The sequence below is a fragment of the Cloeon dipterum genome, chromosome 3, assembly GCF_949628265.1.
Source record: "Cloeon dipterum chromosome 3, ieCloDipt1.1, whole genome shotgun sequence".
In the NCBI taxonomy this organism is placed as follows: domain Eukaryota; kingdom Metazoa; phylum Arthropoda; class Insecta; order Ephemeroptera; family Baetidae; genus Cloeon; species Cloeon dipterum.
In genome coordinates, this window is record NC_088788.1 from 10,713,953 (window position 1) to 10,735,316 (window position 21,364).

Consider the following 21,364-nt stretch of genomic DNA (forward strand, 5'->3'; position numbering starts at 1 on the left):
AATAAAAATTCCAGTTCCTTCGCTAAAGGGAGGAAAATATCTGAAGGAAGGGCTGAATGAAGCTAATCATTGATTCCTGTCGTCTTGAAAACTATCCAACTAACGAAACTTCGAAAATTCAGTGCAGTTCAATTCCTCTAAATAAGTAAATAAGTCATTCCTTAGGTTCTCTGAAAATGTCAAATTTAGGAATATATTAGCAAGATCAAACGAAATTAGAAGAATTCCTTTCTGTATAAACATTCACCAACGCTTGTCTCGATTTAAAGAAACAGATGACTCAATCCAGCAGAAAAGAGAACTAAGTTTTGCTCATTCTGGCTTAGGATGATCAAGTTTTACTCTTTTCCCATTTTGAAATTATTAATTAAGGTCGCGACAGTCTATTTTTGTCTCAGTCTGCAAAATTAAGCTACACTGGTATCATGAAGACTTGAAAAAAATATGTTTATTAAGTCAGCTGTAATTAGTGTATTTAATCATAAAAGTTAAACGTAGTAAATTTTTGCTCAAAACAAAATTTCTTTTTTAATCATTTTATATGTTTTGCAGCCTGATAATATTAAACATTAAAACTTTAGACAAATAAAATTACCTTAACGCGTTTGAGTTGCGTTGTCAGAGATTTAAATAAAAAAAGGCAAAGCAAATATGCAAACTGCTCGGCATTCTTGATCAGCGTGTTGCATAGCTTCACATCACGTTACGCACAGATTAAAAGTTGAAGAAATGAAAAGTAGTTCAGCAGAGGGAGCTAAGTTTCGACTGATTCAAGTCAACTTTGCTGAATGGAACGCAACCTTGTGTACGCACGACACACAATGAGGGTAAGCTTGAATTAATCAGATACAAACTCGTGCGCAGTGAGGCAGAGCGATCCAAGACTTGAGCTATATAATATAGGGAAAACGCGTTTTGCCGCTCTTCAGCATTCGTCATTGTCCTGCTCGTGGCCAACTTTCAGCGAACAAACACCAAAGGAGACACATTTTCGTCGGTCGGGCACAATTACATGAATGATTCAGGCCAATTGAACGGCCAAATTGGATTGACCCGGCCAACTTTGACGACCGAGTTTATTAATTCGGCGGTGCATTATTGATGCGCGCCGGTCGGGGCGGGCTGCCGGCCGAGCCAGCGGAAAAGTTGACAGCGCGGCTTAATTATGGGGAGCGTGTATGACGCTTCGACATAATAGAGCGCGCCCGTGTAAAATGGTTATTTGCAAAGGTACCCAGGGTGTGCTAGCCGCCGGCGCAACTTGGCCCAACTCGCATTAATTTCCACCGCGCCGCCAAGACTTATTATATCGGACACACAGGCACGCAGCCACTATGCCTGCTTGCAATGCACGCCGGCGCTCCTCTGAAATATTGCGAGCCGGCCCCAAAGTTGCGCGTGAGAAGTATTTATCAAAATGATTGTTTAGATATGCCCAAAACTTTCGCAGACATGTCAATACATTAATTCCCACCGAATTGAGTTTCAATAAAGCTTCGAGGCTTTCCCGAGTAATAATTAAGGTTGGGATTTTTAGACGGTTTTTTGTCGATAAAAAATGAAGAAAATATGGTTTTGACGCTAATTTAGGTCGTGTTAACCCATCTTTCAATTGCATTCGGGCAGATTTTGTAATCAAAATTCCTATATAAAAAAGGGGGTTTCATTTTAAACTCTAAGGGGTTTCTAAAAAAATTCGGTAGTTAAGTAAATTTTTAACTATTTAGAGAGTTCAATTCATTATACCAATTTGATCTTACTCTGTTCAACTCAAAAACTGAATGTGTAGCTCAATGAGACCACTAAATTTTCATTAAAACAAACTCACAATCATAAATTTATAAAATATTCATAGAAAAAACCATAAAATAATTCTACTAAACTTGATGAAATCGTCTTTTTCCTGCAATGTAACCGATTTTATCGCGGAAATGCGGAGAACTCAAGAAAAATTCATTTAAAGAAGGTTTTTTAACGATTTAATATCTGAATTCTTTTGCACCAAACGTTAAAAGCGAATTAAAATCGTTTGAAATCAATGTTTAAAATTTACAGGTGCTAACAGTAACTTAAAAAAATAAAAATTTACATGAAATTCAAAATTTTGAAATTAAATTATTTGAAATTAGAAAAGTGAACGAATTAGAGCGAATTTGAGGTTTCAAGTGGCTCAAATACATCGAATTTGTCACCTCTATTTGAAAACAGGACGAACAAAAATAAAGAGTCAGCACCCATCTTGAATTCCCAACCCAAAAGTCATAACTATCACGGTGGGCGTAATTTAATATTCTTTCTCTGAGATTACACGAGTCTAAATCGAAACGGCCACTTCCGCGTGGGCAGAAAGTTTGCCGAGCATTTAAAATGCACGATTTCAAATATTAATGAAACTTTTACGTCGACGTGCTTGCCGCAAAATAATTACATTATGCAAATAATGCCATTTCGCAACGAAAGACGATGTTTCTGCATACATTAGCCAATTTTCATTCTCAAAGGACACTTGTTAGACCCTGCGAGGGAAAAATTAGTACGGGCCAACTTTTTGCCAAACTTTTGCAAACTGATCTCGGATTCCTACTTTCTGGTTAGACAGTTCCTTACTTTGCTGGGCAGGGCAAAAAGTTTAGCGCAAAGTCGAAAATTCAAGACTTTTTTCCACTGGAAATTTATTGCGAGAGCGCTTTTACGCCACGTACGTATGTGTGTGAAATGCACAAAGTGCTTTTCATCATCAAGCAACTCGGTCATTCCTCCTACTAAAAGTTTGCAGACAAATTTCGCGCGTGTATATTTCGTGAAAAGCAGCAACAAAGAGCAATTTAATCCTTCTTTTGAACTCATTTTCGAATATTTCCCCGTCCACCAGGTGGTTGCTGCGAGGAAGAAAACTGTTTTGCTCGTCAGGGGGGGCGAACAAAGGCCTATAATAGAATTGGCATCGCGAAACATCAAAGGCGTATTTGGGAGTAAAAATGTTACGAAACCCATTTTTTTGCAGCAACGCGCTGAATAAAAACGTCGCTTCAGGTAAACTGCACGCATTCTCCCGTGAGTTAGCTTACGTTTTCCTTTAGAAACTTTCTCAAAATATTCACGGTGAAGGAATTGCTCGTCATTGCTTTTCCCAGAATGAATTTGGCTTGGCCGCGCATTTCCGTTGTTTGTCTATCAATTTCTGTTCGCCGCACAAGACGGGAAAAGGTGGCGCCCGGAAAATCAAACACAAATACCAAGTTGTGTAGCTGCGAGGTAGAAATGTAGGTTGGCTCAGGTGAATAATTGATTTTCCCAGCGCATCTTCCTGCCACTCAACAAGGCGGAACAATGTTTTTCTTCCTCTGCTCTCTACAAACACACACGTGCACTTAGATGGCCAAATTTACCACGTTCTTCACGTTTCATGTAACCAATTTGAACGAAAAGCTTCCGCTGAACCTCTAATGTATTCACTGTCATAATTTTGTAAGATCCATGGCGAGCACTTAAAATTTTAGAAAACTAAAAATAATAATTAACCAGCCTGTTGGTTGTAAAGAGAACCATGTTGTCTACAAAAAGTTAATTTTCTGTTCACGGCAGTGCAACTTGGAAGCGACGAATTTTTAAATAATTTTATATATGCAATTTAAAATTTGCCTTACAATTAGTAGTTAATTTTAGAACGTGACCTATTGTCCATTACATCGATACAATTGATTCAAAAGCTGTACCCATTTCTTATTCTCCTACTAAACGCTTGTCAGGCAAAAACCAAAAATACACTACTTTCGTAAATTTTTAATGTAGAACAGGCTCTTATCTTAATTACAAGTCATGAGTTTCAGCGACTTGTTTGCTAATGCTAAAAATATCTTTAGTTCCAGCTGTTGTTAAAAATATCAAAAGCAAGCAATCAATCTATCAACCTATCAAAAGTTTCCTGCAGCGCAAATCTAAAACAAACAATTTATTTTCCACCATGTCCACCGCTTTGATTTTTTTTAAATGTTTATAAAGTGAAAAATCATACCTTACTCCGTACATTGCACTTAATTGTAGCTTGCATACATATAAATGTGGTACCTTCATAAGGATTCGCAATTACTGCAAACCATTCTTTAACGCAAAAACATGCAGCTCAAAGCCGCGGAAAATAAAAGCAAACCCCTTCCGAACATGGCCAGAGTGAAGTAAAACTGCAGCAAAATCTCTCTCTCTCTCCTACTCGTTCTCTTTTCATTCACGCCACATTACGGGCAATTAGTCTAGGCAGCGCGCAGCAGAGTAGACAGGCTTGAGAGTCAGGTTGTAAAATTCTCGCAGCACAACGTGCGAGAGGAAATGTTTGTGTGTGTGCTCTGTTTGCTCGAGTTACTTTACCTCCTTTTTTCCTCCGGTTTTTTGTGTGTTCTGCATTCGGTGGCGGGAGTCTGTGACTGCACACGCGCCGTGTAAATCGTCGCATTTGGCTTTCATTGCCCATTTATCAGATTAAAACGAACGGCGCCTTTTGTGGGTGCGCGCGCGATTTCGTTCAATGGAATCTGCACCGATTCTAATTTTATTCCGTTTAATTCGACGGGCAGAGGTGGGAATTTAATTTCGCCGATCGCCCAGGACTTTGTGTGCGTTTTGGTCGGTCGGCCGGCCGGCTGGCCGACAATGCAGCGGTCGAGATGAAAGAGAAATGTGCGATTGAAACCAAGATCTCACACACTAGTGTGGGTTGGGGTGCCGCTTTTGCTGATGCTTGCCTCAAAATCAGACCGTTTGACTGACTCGTCGTGGCTCTCTAAAATCGGTTTTTAGAGCATGCAAAATTGTCTCTGACTGTGAAGCAAGCGAAAATAGAGGGTATATCGCAAATTTTGGCTGTTTACCAATGTCCCATTGTAAAATTTTGAATAAGCTAAAATTTTTGAAAATTTCGCATCGCTTGTGTACCATCATTTGGAAACATAAAAGCTCTTGTTTTTCCCTGTTATAATGACTTTATTTTAGGTTTTATATATTCATCTTTATTAGGCTGTTATTACACTGGTGTATTTTGGTTTTGTTTTTAGAGATATATACGTCTGTTTGATAATGCGCATTTTTTTATCATTTTAGCCGTTATTTTCTTTTAACGGAAAAAAATCAGCCAACAGTTAAAAATTTAATGCTGTTTTAATCATCTTTTATTATTATTATTCTAAAAATTTCCAGCAATTCGGAGAGCTAAAATTACAATCAAGGTTGTGGCATCATTTTTACACAAGTTCAACCACCGAATGCTTTGAAGGAAAAAACTCCTGATTTACCCATACTTTAGCAATGAAGGTTTGATTTCATGAGCTATTTTAACAGATCTCAGATAGAAAAATTTATCAACAAATATTTACACTGCGATACTGATGAATATCGAGATAAATATAGTGTGCGCGCATCTCAACTTTTATGAGACGACGAGCTTTAGCCTTGAGTCGTAAGTCATAAACATTTTTCAAAGCAGTCTTGATGGAAAATTACTCTAAAATTTAAAGTCAGTGCAATTTCCACATATGACGTCTAATGGAAAGTAGGAATCGATTTGGGTGGAGATTGCATCCAATGGATAGACCTGGGGGATTAAAAATAGAAGATATTTCACGCCACGGTGCTCCCATTTTTAATAACCCCAGCTGATGGCACGATAATGGGATATCCGCCGCGCGAGTCCAATATCAAAGGAGGAAAAGCGGCTTTCCCATTTTCTCCAGAGCCAGCACACGGCGTTCCAAGTGGCTTTTGCTCTTCAGAACAAGATTGCAGAATGAATTGGCTCGTAAGCAAGCGAGCGCGGTTTCTCAATGATTAACGCCGAATGAACGCATTTAAGGATTTTAAATGAGTTTGTCGGCACAAACGCTGCCATCCATTACCGTCTTGGGAGAGATTCCGCGCCGACTAACAACGTTGCAAATTTGTGCACGAACTTTGCGCCGAGTGGAACTTCTTAATGTGCACACACACACCCGCCCGCTCGCCCACCGAGTGTCAGCTTCCGAATGTGAACCCTGCGGACGAGCACTGTTTTGATGTGGACGCCCCCGCCCGTTTTTGAAAGGTATGCAACCGCCGCGTGCCGTCGGTTTCGCGGTTTGCAAAACAACAACAAAGCCTGTGGCTCCAGGAGAGCGGCTCAGCAAGAAACACAACGCGCGGGATTGTGTCGTCTGCGTTTGTGACTCGCTCGGATTTGAGATAATCGCTCCACTCTCAGCGGCATTAGTCCCTGGCCGCTGCATGCGAGCCGAGTGGTTTTTTAAAACTTTTTCTCTTTGCGAACTTGCGCAAAAGCCAGTTACACGCCTACGTGAACAAGGAAAGAATGTGACTCGCTGAATCGACACTCAAAACTGACTAGCTGCTGCGCCTAAAGGTCGGTGAAATTTTAAGTTGTTTTTATTTCATATTTATGACGTCCGTCAAATCAAAAATAGATCCACTGTCGGACTAAAAGCAAATCCATCTCTAGGGAGTGATTACGTTCTGCTTCCTTGGAGTCCATTTTATTTTAGATCTTCCTGTTTTGTTTTTATCTGATCATGATTATATGAATTATTCTTTCGTTTATCCTCGTTATAACCGATGTTTTAGTGCGAGGTTCATTGGCAAATATTAATTTACAGAAAAACGAAGAAATCCAGGAGCAGCAAATTGACGTAATGACAATGACTCTACTCTGCTTGAATAACAGTTGTTACTCCTTTAAGTAAACTCTACCAAGAGTAAGGCTTTTTTACACTTTTTTAATATACTCAATTTATATATATCGCAGACAGGTTTAGCTGATTAGGAGTGGGATTTTTCAAAATTGCAAGACAAACCAGTGATGGGAAATTTTTACCTTTCTATTTTGCACAATTTTAATTATTATTTCAATACAGGTCATACAATAACGGAAAATTTTTAATTCCCCTCACCCTAGATGCCTTTATCCCTCTTCAAGATATAAAATTAAAATTCACAGATGAGTAATTGCCGTGGAAGCCCGACCGAGGCCAACAAAGCAGTCTGAAGTGGTAAAATCACTAAACGTAATTTAATTAGAATATTGGATATATTTTGGTAGCTTTCATCGCATAGGTAATTAGTGAGAGTTTCCTCAATTTAGCCTGATGGCCAATATTTGCCTGAATAAGGCAGCGGAAATTATTGGCATTTCCTTGTTCATTCGAAAAATCAGCTTTTAAAATGATACATTCATATATTGATGTACATATATATCACTTAAAAAGCTGATTTTTTGAATGAACAAGGAAATGCTAATATTTTATTGAAGAGAAAATCGAAAAATCAAACAGAGCAGTTTAAACAAGCGCAATTAATGAAAAGTAAGCTACGTAAAAAATATCATATATTCAATTAGTATTATTACAAATAAAAATGTGCTTGAAAAAATAATGTTTCTAAAAATAGTTAGTTTAAATGAACTAGAGTTCCTATATATTCACATGAAAACAAATTCGGTGCAGATAAACTTTCCACCAACAATTTGCAAATATTGCTCGAACACCGACATTTTTAAAACCGACGCCACGAGTCGCATTGGATGTACTTGCGACCTACTACCTTACAAATCAACATTGCAGTAGTAAAACACGCCAACTAATCAAGACAATTTTCATACGCAAAGCACTTGCAGCAAAACAGGCAATTTTCTTCTGTCAACTATGAGACACTTCTTGTGTGCAGCAAAGACAATATTTTCCAGCGCTCGGCGTCCAATATTTTTCTTATGAGAACAATCCTTCATAGCCTGCAATTTGTGTAGTGGCGTACTGCTCATTAAAAAAAGTAATGCAAGACTTTCCATTATTTTTTTTTCAACACTCGGAATAATTTTTGTAAATCCACGAAGATAGTTTTAAAATGAGACGTTTTAAATAAATATATTCACGTAGAAAAGAATATGGTTATATAATAATTTTGCTGCATTTTTTGACAACCTGTACATCTTTCCAAAAACTTTTAGGAATAGAAAAAAATATTTAGTTGAATGGAATCATCTGAGTGCTTTATTAATTTCCTCTTTTGCCGCATCTAACTATAAACTTTATGATGCAAAGCTTGATAGCCTTTAGCTATGATGGTTTTCAATCAGTTGGAGTGTTGCTGTTAAAATATAAAAAATTTGAAATACTGCACTTTTAGAGTAAACGGATGGATTGCGAATGCAAAATATTTCATTTCTCCTCAAGCTTATCCTGCCCTAGGCAGTTTTCTCCCCTTTTCTCATCGCTGACAAAATTGGCGTTGTCAACAAATCCCGAGCTATATTTACCTAACGCAAACCGCGAAATTGATTAGCTCAACGTGGCAGCAGCAAGAAGCAGAGGCAAATTCCTCCCCTCGAAAAGACGCACGTGCGAATCGAAGGAACACTCGCTTCCGCGCCAGCAGCTCCGAAAGTAAGTAATTACCGCAAGGCAGCGGCGGATATCCAAACAAGAATAAATAAATAGAGAAGAGCAAATATTTGCGTCAGACGGTAAAAGACGTTTCGGCGAAATCAAAGCCGAATCGAATGCGTTTCGAGCCAGAGAAAAGGGGGTGCGGAAGAAAAGAATTGAATAATTCTCCGCTTGTCAAGCTCGAGAGCACTGCGGGTGTACATTGTGAATAATTATGCAGCACGCACGACGCACCGGCGGAGAGGGACGAGAAGAAAGTTCAGTGCGGGAAAAAATCTGGCCGCCGAGACCCGAAAACGGGCCACACACACACACATTCGCATTCTTTCCACCCTCTTAGCAATTCATTACCGCCCGCTCGTCCCTTGTGCGCGCACGTTTTTGCAGGTGCCACGCCGAAATTGGTCAGGCCAGCAGGTGAGAGAGAGAAAGAGAGAAAGAGCGCAAAAAGCGGCGGCCCAGCAGGTAGCAATTCTGCTGGCCAAGCGCGCGCTCGCGTAATTAAAAATAATAAATTCATAAGACTCCAGCTGAGTCATCAGGCCGGCAGTTATTAAAAAACTGGCGAATTTATTAAAAACAATAGATTTGGCGGCCGCGGTGTGTGTGTGTGTATGTGGGGGAAGAAATTAATTAATAAGAATTAGAGAATAACGCACCTTTCAGCGTGAGGGCCGCGAGCAGGAGGAGCACGTTGCCGGACATGGTGTGTGTGCGGTGGGCGCTGCGGCGCCGAAATTCGCAGGCCGGACGGGCAGCAGCGAGGATGCACTCGGCCGCAGACCAACAACAAACTGACTGCCGGCCCTGTGAGTCAGTCACCCAGCAGCAGCAGCAGCAGCAGGCGGCTACCTATACTAACTCACGCAGATGTAGAGCCGAGCGCGTGCGCCCTCGCGCCTACGCGCATCTTAATGGGACGAGCACGCCGTCGCCGCCGCCGCCGCCACCACTCCATACGACGACGACGACTTGTCGTGCGTTTGCCAAAATCATTTTCGGCTCGTGCTAATAGTTTTCCTGAAAGCAACATTTCAGTCGATATTTTCCATTAGAGAATGCCACCGAATGATTAATAATTTAAATGGAACCGTCTCCAAATTTGACGTGCTCTGATTTTGTCGAAATCAACTCAAAATAAATGAAATGACAACAAATTATTGAATGAAAGACTCTAACTGAATTCAGCCACTGAGAAATATTCCTATTTTGAAGATAGACATGGATAAAATTTTGGTGGAGAGTTGTAGAATTCAAAATGTCACTTCACTGACCAAACTAAAAACGATGATCGCAAAACATGTTTTTTTTTCAAGGTATTAGGGAAAAACAACTGAAATTTTTTACAATTGTCCCCTACAGTAATTTAAGTAAGTGAATGAAAATTTTGGTTTAAAAAACTCTTTCTGTGATGTGCAATAGTAAAAACCAGGACCTTGCAACCGTTAGAACTCAATTTTTATCTAAAATTTAAGGCGCTTGACCACATTTTCTTGGCAGATGTTTCTCTCGTTGAGATTTTTCCAACGGTGTGTGACACTTTTTTAGGAAACTCTTTGTCGTGGGATAAAATAAAATTTCAAGCAGGGGGACTATACAAAACATAGGCCAATTTTGGCTTTAATTGAATTGAGTCTCTGCCGCGCATTGGCAACTAAACGAATATTAATCCTCTTTAATGACATTTATTCCACGCCCAAAGCTTATGCCAGTGCCACACTAAATTACAAACACAGTACAACAAGTGTAGTGAATTGTAAGGTTTCTATGTACGGCTGCTGCTTCCTTGTGACTTAATTTTTAACCACTGTATTTTGGAAAGTAAGAATTTTTTAAATTTTGTTGCCAGTAAACGTAATGCTTACATTGCTTGGTTAAAAAACATTCAAACAGTGCACCTAATGATTCACGTGGCTTGCATAATGTAAACATACGCCTATCCGCTAGAACAGTTTCAAATCATCATTGTCCAATGTTTCGTAAAGTGCGTTATAAATAGTATCGAAGTTATGCATTTTAGTACATATAAAGCACAATATTTCCGGAGTTTATAATGAACACGATTGATTTATTTGACGCAATTCATTACGAACGTTTACAAAGGACAAAAATACGAAAATAAACCTGCAAGTGCTAATAACAGATTAATAAAACAAGTTAAAAAATTAAACATTATTATTGTTTTCAGGTGTTGAACAACCACTAAAAAAATTCAAGACGCACCGCTGATAATATAAAAATTGATTGCATATTATATATATTGTCAAAAAAAATGTAACACACCGGTTAAAATTTGCAATTTAATCTTAAATTATTATCAGAGATTTTGGGAATTGAAAACCGCAATCGGGATAACAGAAAATCGTGATTTTCTAGCCGAACAATCTGCCTGTTATTGTATAAAGTACCCTCCAGTGGTGGCGGAAATTGGTGGCCACAAATCAGATGGTCACTTCACAGGATGCTAAATGGCCTGGACCGGATTTATTTTTCGAAGGATGGTGGGCGGCGCCGCATGTGTCACTTTTATTGCGCCCCGAAGCGGGCGAGGACGCGCGCGAAATGACGAGGGGGTAACAAGCTTTTTGATTGTGTGCCAGTTTTGTGTAGTGACGACGCGCGAGGTCTCTTTATGAGGCAGAACGCCACCTCTCGCGTGTTCAAATTGGGTCCTTCTGTGCGTTTAAATTCAACAGTGAAAGTGAAAATTAATGTTCGCGGATTTAGCATTGTGAGATTTACCATGCATCAAATATTTTTATTAAATTTAACTTAATTGTTGTTAGAAGTAACAAAAGTGGGTGCACCTGGGAAGTCATTACTCCTTACCTTCATTGACCACGATTTCAATTGATATATATATTTCACCACTCGGTGGGTTGGCCAACAATTTGGTTCTAATGTATATTCTGTAATTTTTGATCCACCTTTTACTTAATATTAGCCCTTACAGCTACAATAATGATTTAAAATTATTCTATTTAATGATTCTTTAAATGTGTGAATGACAATTTATTTCTTATCAGTAAAAAGGGGAAATTTAGTTTAAAAACATGCAATTAATAATTTTAATTAAAACAGTAAAAATAAAACTTGCTAGAATTTTATAAAATAATTATTTATAAGTTGAAAATAAATTTAAAAATTGTTATTCTTAATGGAATTAAATTTTGGTAGTTAATGACAACGTTGTCATTTGTAACAATGAATGAGTTGTTGTTATTTACATTCGTAGCTCATTTGTTTTAGGGTTATTTCGTTTTCCAGTGGAGAATGTTAAGCACGATTTTTCCCAATTATTTTGAAATCAATAAAATCATTGTTAGAAAAATCAGCTAGCTCTGTGTTTTCATTTCCTTTAGTCAAACTCATTGATAGTGGTGTATATATAGAGCGAGGAAAAAAATAGAAATTCCTATTTAATTCGGCCAAAAACGAGTAAAAATTCTCTTTTGTGTTTGTCTTCTAGAGGATGACAAAAAATATTTCGTACCAAAATTGTAAATATCTCAATTTTAAATGTACCAAAATTCAAAAATTAAATGCATTGATGAATTCTAGCACATGTGATGTGCTATCGCAGCTATTTTTACCTGTCATCATTATAATTTCCTGCAACTCGACTCGCAAGCGGGGATCGGGTTTACAGTCAAACGCCGTAATTAATGCGCCAAGGAGGACAATTAGCGGCACTGCGAAATGCGCGCTGAAAAGTTGGCGTTCGGACGGTTGGCTGGGCTGAGCAAATTAAAAATTACCCGCATTGCCACTTGCACCGGCGGCTAATTGCAACAAACGTGTGCGCTTGTTTGCGTCGCCGGGCCAATTAGAAGCGAGGAGCCGTGCACGGGCGTGTTCATGCACTTAATTTCGCACTGGCACCCGCGCGTGCATCGTCTTTCCGCAACGGTGATTAATAATTTTATTTCTTGTTTCGTTCGTTTCTATGGTGACCGCTGATTTATGTCCTCAATAATTACTCTCCTGCCAGGCAATCTTTGCGCGCACCGTGCGGAATTTTTATTCCAGCAGAAAAGCAAGGGAAATATGTGCCTGTGTGTCCGTTTATTTTGGTTCGGCGTCGCATGTGGGCTGTAAATTAATTGGCAAAAAGCTCTCCCTCTCGCTCTATCTCTGCCGGCGCGTTGCTGGATTATTGCGACAAAGCGAGCAGACTGCCGATTCCAGGCCTGTGTGCGTATTCCCGCGGCTTGTTGGCGCTCTGCAATGATCTGTTGGCGTCGTTATTTGTACCAAATGCGATGCTAATGACACTGAATGGTCAATATGCGGCTGTATGGATTAAAAATAAAGTGGCGCACATCTTTTTATCTGGATGAAAGGCTTTTTTCATTTTGTTTCACGCCAATTACCAAATTTAAAATGATACATGATGGCAGAATAAATGGTAAATTGTGAATTTCGCTTCAGAATAATTAAATTTGAGGCAAGTTCCAAGAATTTTAGATGATTTTTAAATTGAAATTTATTTTGCCTTTCTTGGACAAAAGGTTTTAGACGAAAATTTTATTATGGCCTTTTTTCTTTTATTAATAAAATCACATTGGGCTCTGAGATAGTTTGTTCCCCATATCTTAACATCTTTTATAATCATTGTTGAAACATCAAATGAGCAAAAGTCATAAAATTAATACCAATGGAATTTAGATTTAGGACATTTTATTAATGAGGAAATTATCCGTGATTTGATTTTTTCGATTTTTTATTAATGATGAAACCCTCCTTGTGAGTCTCAATTGCTAACTCACAACTTATTTTTATTACGACTTTGTTTAATTTAGCTCCAATAAATGTAATGATGTGCAGGACCTCTTAGATGTGTGAATATCTTGCGAAACTCTTGAAAATTTTCTCCTGTTTCTAAGAGAACAGCCGAGCCAACATGACTTATGAATTTTAGTCTGCGTATTTTATACTTAGATGAATTCCTTTTGAGATCGTAATCATATTTTGAGCAATAATTGTAAAAGTCAAGTTAAATTTCAATGTTTCGAGGATTTGGACGTCAAATAATTTTTTTTCCTATGATTCAATGATTTCCATCAGAGCCAAATCTTCGACAATCAAAAAGCCTTGGCAAGAAATGAAAAAAATTATGATTCCAGCCAATTTGTGCGTTTAGCTCGAGAGTTGGAACTGGCGTTGAAAAATATTATTATCTCTGCGTAGCGACATTGCCTCTCGTGATGCATGGCGGACCGGGCAGATGTGCGAGCTCTCACCTAGATGTGAGCACAGCACATACTCTCGAGCTCACTCAGTTTGCTAATGATGTGCAATTTGCCCGCACCCTTCTCCGCAGATTGATTTGCAGCATCGCTTAATATCCTGCGCCACACTCGATACACATGCACGCCGATTTCCTAGCTCGTTACCAGCTCGTGCATGTCGTGTATACACACGTACGTACAACTCGCATCTAGCTTTTCAAAATGCCTCCGAGCAATAATTACAAATAGGGCAGAGTGTGGAAATTAGCGCTACACGCCCGGCCGGCGTTCTACGTGCACATGATGAAGATGGATCTCTCTCTCTCTCTCTCTCTCTCTCTCTCTCTCTCTCTCTCTCTCTCTCGCCTCGCTCAGATCCATACACCACTACCCTAGCATTCTGAATATATATGCCCGCATAAAAAAATATCGCCTGAGAATGTTCTAAGAATATACCGACTTCGCCCAGGATTAATCTAAAAAATTAATTATATATGAACTTATGATACGGTTTTTCGTGATACTGGATTAATCTGTAGATTAATTTAAGAGAATATCCTTAGAATGTTCCAGGATTATTCTGCCGGGGTTTGTTTCAAAAAGCTCTAAAGAATGATCCTAGAACATTCTAAGGATATTCTCTTAGATTAATCTTTGGATTGATCCAGGATTAATATTTAGCGTATCAAATCTTAACTTTGTATTATTCTTTGAGAACAATCTTAGAATGTTCTTAGGTTATTCTAATATAATTTTAAGGTTAACATTAAGTGTGACAAAAATTATCCCTAAATAATTCTTAAAACTGCCCTCAGAGTGTTCCTAGAATATTACAAAATACTTTATTATTGCGATTTAATTGGGAAATATTTAAATAATTACAAACTTAATTTAAATTTTAAAAATATGCATAATTTATTAGTTATCAATCATATCACATATTATAGCTACAAAATTTTCTATCATACGATGCCAGCACCGCCTATCTTGAAGCCCAAACTGCAGAACTTTTACGATTGCATCTTTTTTCGTCGTGCAAAATGTCACCGGACGGCTTGAAGCTAAAAAAAGGGAGACTCTAAGAAAAAAATAAATAATATCTTTTATTTCAATTAGCTTTGCTTGGAAAATGGAAGGTTATTCAAGTATTAAAAGTTCATGCATTATATTTTCCCATTTTCCTTGCAAAGCCAATTGAATCAGAATGTAGAAAGCATGCCATTCTAAATTCTCGTAAGCGTAAAAGAAATGTCACCGTGATTTACATGGAAAAATTACATTTTTCCTCACCGATTTACAGTTTCCGCCACCCAAACTTATTAATGGGGTTCTAATTAATAACTTAAGGACTGGCGAGAATCCCATATCAAAATATTGGTGGCGAAAACTGCATAATTATGGCGGCGAAAAGTGTAATTTTACCATAATACCGTTAGATTTTCAAGTTGCGCGATCAGATCTAATTTCTTTGGACGCTATCATAATCTATAAAATGAGACTTACCCTGTTAACCGCCAGATCCAGGCCATCCGTCCGAGTCCGCGGGACGTCCGTGTTGTCCCATACTGGCGGCGTCCGGCGTCCTGCGTCCGTTAATAACTTCGATTTGAACGGCGGTTGACCGTTGACGCGTAAAACAAAGAGAGCGAAGCAGGATTTTGTAAGTCTCTTGCTGCTGCTGTTCGCTAGTCCTGCTGCCACCGCCCGTCGCCCCTCCCCCGCTCCACAACAGTGGCAGGCAGCAGCAGCAGGCATTCCATGCAAGTGCGTGCATGCATGTGCAGCCGCCGCTACCACGCGCACACTAAAATCGCCCTTTTAACCCTTTTTTGTCCTTCTGACCTTTATTTTTAAATTTGCCTGTTTGTCGGTAGCATTAATTAAGACTCTTTGTGTTAAGAAATTAATTTATTCAATCGAATTTATGATTTTTTACCTTTTTTAATCTGGGCAGCTTCTTTGAAAAAAGGCATCATAATTTTGTATTAGATAATGCGAAAAAGGTTCAGGTTTTATTATTAAAATTTAATTATCGACTTCATTAAAAATTATTTCCAAGAAAAATATTTTTTGTGATATTGATTTCAAAATATTTAACAATATGGCAGTTAATTTTCTTGATTAAATTATGTTTCATATTTAATTTTGTTTCTAATATTAAGAATAATATCAAAGTTCTTCTCTTTTATGGGTTTTTAAAGAATATTCTAGGAACATTAAAAAAAATATTGTTGGATTAACCTCAGAATGATCCATTGAATAATCTGGGGATATTCTATTAACTATATTCAAATTTCCCCTTTGGGATTATTCTAGGGATTTTCTTGTAAATTAATCTCTAGATTGACTTTAAAACATTTTAAGGTTAATCTGGATTCATTCTAAGAAAGTTCCAAAAATTATTTTTTTGGATTAATCTCAGAATGATCTAAAGAATAATCTGAGGATATTTTTTTAGATTAATCTCTAGATTGATCTTAAACATTCTTAGGTTAATCTCAATTAATACAGGATTAATCCTGGATCATTTTTTTGGATTAATTTTTTCGGGTAAATTTTGATTAATCTAAGATTATTCCGGATATTCCTGGGTTATATTTTTTTATGCGGGTGTGTGTATGTTATGTGTGTCGAGCGTTTGCGGTCGGAGAGCGTCCGCCGTCCGCACAGAAATGGACCGAGCGACGGGGCTGTTTTTGAGCAGCCAAATCGCTGCCTCTCGCCACCGATTCGGAAGCCACCCCGCCAATTATCAGCTTTGCGCTGGATGCGTGAGTTTGCTAATAATTCGGCCCTCCTCGCGTCCTTCCTGCTTTGCAAACGAGGATTGTTTGCGTTTGACGGATTCCGACGAGGAAGGCTTTAGAGTGAAGAGTTAACGTGGGTGGTAAAATAATTTAGAAAATTTGGGTGGAAATCGTGGCACAGTAAATTTGGTCGCCACGACGCATGCTTGAAACACCAGCTCTGTGTTCAAAAACTAGATATGGATAAAATGCGGGCTGGGGTCAGCAGATCAGTGTCACAATACCAAACTGGCTTTCAGTTAAATCTGGTTACTTAAACATTTTTGGGGGGATCTCAACAGAGAGTTTAGAATTGTTTCCATGAGAAGAAGGGTGCGGTACAATATTTTTGAGAGCCATCGTCAAGGATTGGCAATGATTATGCAAAAAACTTCATGCAAATAAAACAACTAACCTATGATTTTTTTGTTTTTGCATCCTTACACGTCAATAGTCTTAAAAGGTCTAACAATTTTAAACATTATGTTTTCAATTTCCTGACTTTTTACCAAATCCGAGAGCATAATTATGGAGCTGGGATATTTTGTTGACCTACTATTTTCAATTTTTAATTTTTATTGATAAGGTGCTGCCAAAATTAATATTGAAATAATTTTAATAACAGCTGCACACTTTCTCCCATGAACTGATGATCAAATCTCCGGGAAAATTAGTTCATTTGGATTAATTATTTCCATCCGTGGAGATTCAGTTTTTGAGCTTAAAATACAACTGCTAAAGGGGAAAAATATTGCTCGTGATGACCGGAAATATTCAATTAAATTTTAGGGAGTAGAAAGATTTTATACAATTTTCAATTTTCAATTTTCAAAAGGCTCTGCTCTCCGTGGATACATTGAGGATAGACTGGTGAAATTTTAAGAGTAAAAATAATTAATATACTCATACTCTACAGCAGCTATTTCTGCTCTGCAGGCCTCATCTGCTGTGCCAAAATAGAATCATGAATCAGCGTGATCGTTGAAAACATCCGACTGCACTCATTGCCTAGTAAAATAAAAAATAGTATACAAGTGATGATATCTATTCAACCACGCCACTCACCCTCCCTGTTAATCAACATTCCCTCATATAACTTCCATCCTTTGTAATGACAAGAGTAATTTCAAAGAGTTACATTCTTTTTTTCTAAAACAAGAATTCCAGAAGGAAAAATTCCCTTCTACATTACTGACAGCTGCAAGTGCTGCCTGATTTATAGCTAAAGTGCCTAAAAGATATCTATTTTAAAATCAGAAAAATAAAACAATGCACTCGCAGGTAGTTTTACTAAATTTAAAATTATCAAGTGTGTCTAATTCTTCCTTTTATCGTTTTCTATTTTTACATTAAGATTTTAACTAATTAGTTTTCTGAACCTAATATATTTATTCACTCTAGTGAAGGGCGAATCTAAGCATGTAATCATTATTTCCTGGTAGTTACGGGTGCTATACCGCGAAATCCTCAAGCACTTATGGAGCGAAACCACGAGCTATACATATATATAGCACTCTCAATTCGGTCTCAATCTGTGAAATCAGCGGTGCGGATTAGAGGTGAGACGCTGGCGCGGCGACGACCAGCAACAGCAGCGTCAGGCCCTCGAGTGCAAATGCACCAAGAAAAAGCAGCAAAGGGCGCATTCACGCTACACTTGGCGCTAGACCGCTGATTTTGCGGTAGAACGCAAGGACTGAGCCCGACTGCGAGTAAGAAACGTGTACATTTACTCGCGGCCTACGAGAACGTATCGTGTTGCTGCTAGAGACGCGCAGAGCGAAGCTGGATACAACCTGAAGTGTAGGTCGTTTACCTAACTGCTAAACACACTCCACCATATGGGGCTTAAAGAGATGTAAGAAGCAGAAGAAGCCACCACACGAACCACTTTAATATGCAAAATACCTCCCACCACCGGCATGCCACTATAACATTGTAGTTTTAAACACTGAGCGGTGCATTATTTCAGGCAGGCTGCTCTCTCGTGTTGTGTGTGCATGTTTCATGCATTTTTCATTATTCTCTGCGCCGCGCTTGCTCTAGCTGCACACATTCACCGGCAGGTTTTATATTAGAACGCAACTTTTGCAGCAGCGGCAAGCACAAGTAAAGTTGCTCCTCTGGCTGAAGGCTTTTCTTGCCATAATAAGCATTTCTTTTTTTAAAATGTGCCCAACAAGAATTTCAATTTTAGATTACTTTCATATACTTGAGTTTGAAGCTTGTAGGATGTAAAATAAAGAGTTCTATATAGAGTGGCCTGTTTTCTAATTAATTTTTCAGCTATGTTTACTGGGGCATGCAGACCATTGAAGTATAGTGTTTAATGAATAAAGTTGAAAAGTTATTTCAAACAATCCAGGTCATCAACTTTTTTCCTGGTAAACAACGGGCCAATACAGATTCAATTCATTTTGTTTGATTGATTTGTTATTGACAGCAACATACATATTTTTTGTGTCGACCACAGGAGAGAAAAAATTGAATAATTTTAATTTATTACTCGTACACGTCTTGCAAAATCAAGTTAACGGATATTTCTTAAAACTGTAGGTTAATTTAATTTGATCCACCAGCATAGCATGTTTTTAAGGACCAAAAATGACTTAATCACTGTCATAGAATGTTTTGGTTTAGAGCAGTAAGATTAATATAAATAAATAAAAGAAACATCTTGCAATAAGCTACATAAACCTTTTTCTACGTGAACTTTTAACCCTTTCCCGTTTTATGTATTCATATTAGGTTCTGCTTCATATTCATGCCACCTTCACTCTAATACACTTCAACGTTACAGCAATCTTCCCTCTGCAATATGGGATTTTAATGTGCAATAAACTGAATGTTTTTTCGTATTCCGGGCCTTTTTCAGCTCTATCCTTCTTGACTTGGGGTTTCGGGTAGTTTTAAATCACATTATTTTGTTGCTCTTAAAAGCTCCTTGAAGAGTTAGGGGCAAAAGCAAATCCGGAAATATTATTATTTAATGTTTATGTAAATATTTGATGCAACGGCTACCTTTTTCCGTATTCGCTTCAAGAACTAGTTTCGGCTAATAGTACCGAAATCCAAATTCGTGAGTTTCATCCGGTCTCGTTTAAAGGCCCGCTGAGATGAAATTTTTCCGGCACTTTAATGTTGGAAAACTTTAGTTAGGACACAAGTGTCGGTAATCGCTCCAATGATTTGATAACCAAAACAAGTATTACGCGCAACAATCTAATAATTTGTTTTAATTGCCCTAGAAGTTGAAAAAGGTTCACTTCAGAGGGGTCTTTAAAGTAGATTGCATGATAAAAAGGCAAGAAATGAAAATTATTAGATCATTGTCAGCTACATTAAACAGTTGCTCCAATTTTAAGGTTTAACAATTCGGCAAATAATTTGCATTAAACACGCATCGCCAGTTGGCAGTGTAAAGATGCGATTGCCGCTGCACCCTGACTAGCTGTACCTTTAACCTCGCACGAAAGCAGTCGTAACGAATAATGTTCTCTCTCCGGCCAGAATCGAGATTTCGTGCGATAAATATCTAAAAGGTTCGATGTCGTAATAATCAGACCTGAACTACGGTTCTAAATGATACTTTAAGTGCTACGTTTCCGTAATAAATCAGACGAATGCTATAAGAAAAGATGCATTTTTGTCACGGCGCCTCAAGCCCCAAATTGCAAAAGCGATCAAGTCGCTGTATCGTGGTTAATCAAATATGTAAATATTAAAATTTGGTTGAGCTCCTGTTTTTAAAAAATGACATGAAAAATTTTCATGAAACTTCTAAATTACAATTTTTAGTGACCGGTATTGACAAATAATAACTGCATTTTAAAATTTTCCATATATATATAGTTTTATGAATTTATACTTTTAGTTATTATTTCCCATATGCATGCACAGCACCACACGTTTCTGACGAGTGTGCTTTGCCCGGCGGCTTGTAGCGTGTGTGCAGCATTGGCTGCAATTTGTGTTTCGCTGCAGCGGACGACCGCCGACACCCCTCAAACGACGGTACAAAAGAGTAAAGCCCGGCTGGCGGCGGACGAGACGTTTGGCCAGGCCGGCGGGCGCTCAATCAGGGTCGGTAATCAGTCGGACGGCACGCTGCATATAAAAAGGCATGCCGGCCGGCCGGCCGGCACCGCCACTGTGACGGCGCGCTTCTGGGAACGTGAGGTGCATGATTATTGTAATCGAGTGGGTCTCTCGCGCGCTGCAAATGAAAGGTGTCCAGTGGCTCTCCACTCCTACCGACGACTGCCCGTAATTACGTGTCACGACAATTGAAACGCGCGCGCCGCTGTCCCCTTTGCTCTCCGCCCGCCACCGCTGAGAGTTGTTCCGCTCTTCCTCTGCTCTGCTATTTAGAATACAAGGACGGACGGCTGCTAAATTGTATTATGATGCATGCACGGAATTGAATAATCACAGCTGCAGAAGCGAGAGCTGAAAAGGCGGCAGTGTTGTGCGTCCTCAAGGCGACCCCGCTGCCGCTCTGTCAAATCAGCAGAGTCGAGTGCCGGCCTGGGTGTTCTTTGCCGCCACCGCTCTTTTGACTCTGGGGACCGACGCTCTTGATGACTTGAGAAGAGACGAGAGAGAGTTGGTTTTAAGGCTTCCGAGAATTAAGGAGTTGGCAATATTTACGGATCTTGGAGCTTGGGCTTTCTCTATCCCTAGCTGGGGGAAGGATAAGACAAAGATTTATAAGACAGTTTGAACTTTTGAACTGTTGAACTATGATATCAAGTCAGGTTTATTTTTATGCGCTTGCCAATTTTCTGTTCAGAAAATATTTAAAAATCAATAATTGGAGAAAAATGCTTTGTAAACTACGTGTTATTTTAATTCTATATTAAATAATCGCTTTTACTCTTAAAATGATCATTTAAATAATTTATAAGTTAATATATACCGTACTAAC

At 38.6% G+C, this 21,364-nt stretch overlaps 1 protein-coding gene and 1 long non-coding RNA gene across 3 annotated transcripts in view; both read right to left on the reverse strand.

Annotated features, from left to right (window-relative positions):
• The window catches only part of LOC135940266 (uncharacterized), a 71,037-nt gene extending 61,798 nt beyond the window's left edge, over positions 1-9,239 (reverse strand). For both annotated transcript variants that reach the window (XM_065485077.1, XM_065485076.1), the window contains exon 1: positions 9,080-9,239. In XM_065485077.1, the coding sequence (XP_065341149.1) occupies positions 9,080-9,125 (46 nt within the window). In that variant the 5' untranslated portion in view covers positions 9,126-9,239. The remainder of the gene's footprint in view (positions 1-9,079) is intronic.
• A 5,302-nt stretch (positions 9,240-14,541) lies between these two features.
• Positions 14,542-15,363, reverse strand: LOC135941385 (uncharacterized). Its single transcript, XR_010574982.1, has 2 exons — positions 15,155-15,363; positions 14,542-14,712 (listed from the first exon to the last, which is right to left on the reverse strand). It is a non-coding gene; the product is annotated as an uncharacterized LOC135941385 (long non-coding RNA).
• Between the last annotated feature and the right edge of the window lie 6,001 nt (positions 15,364-21,364).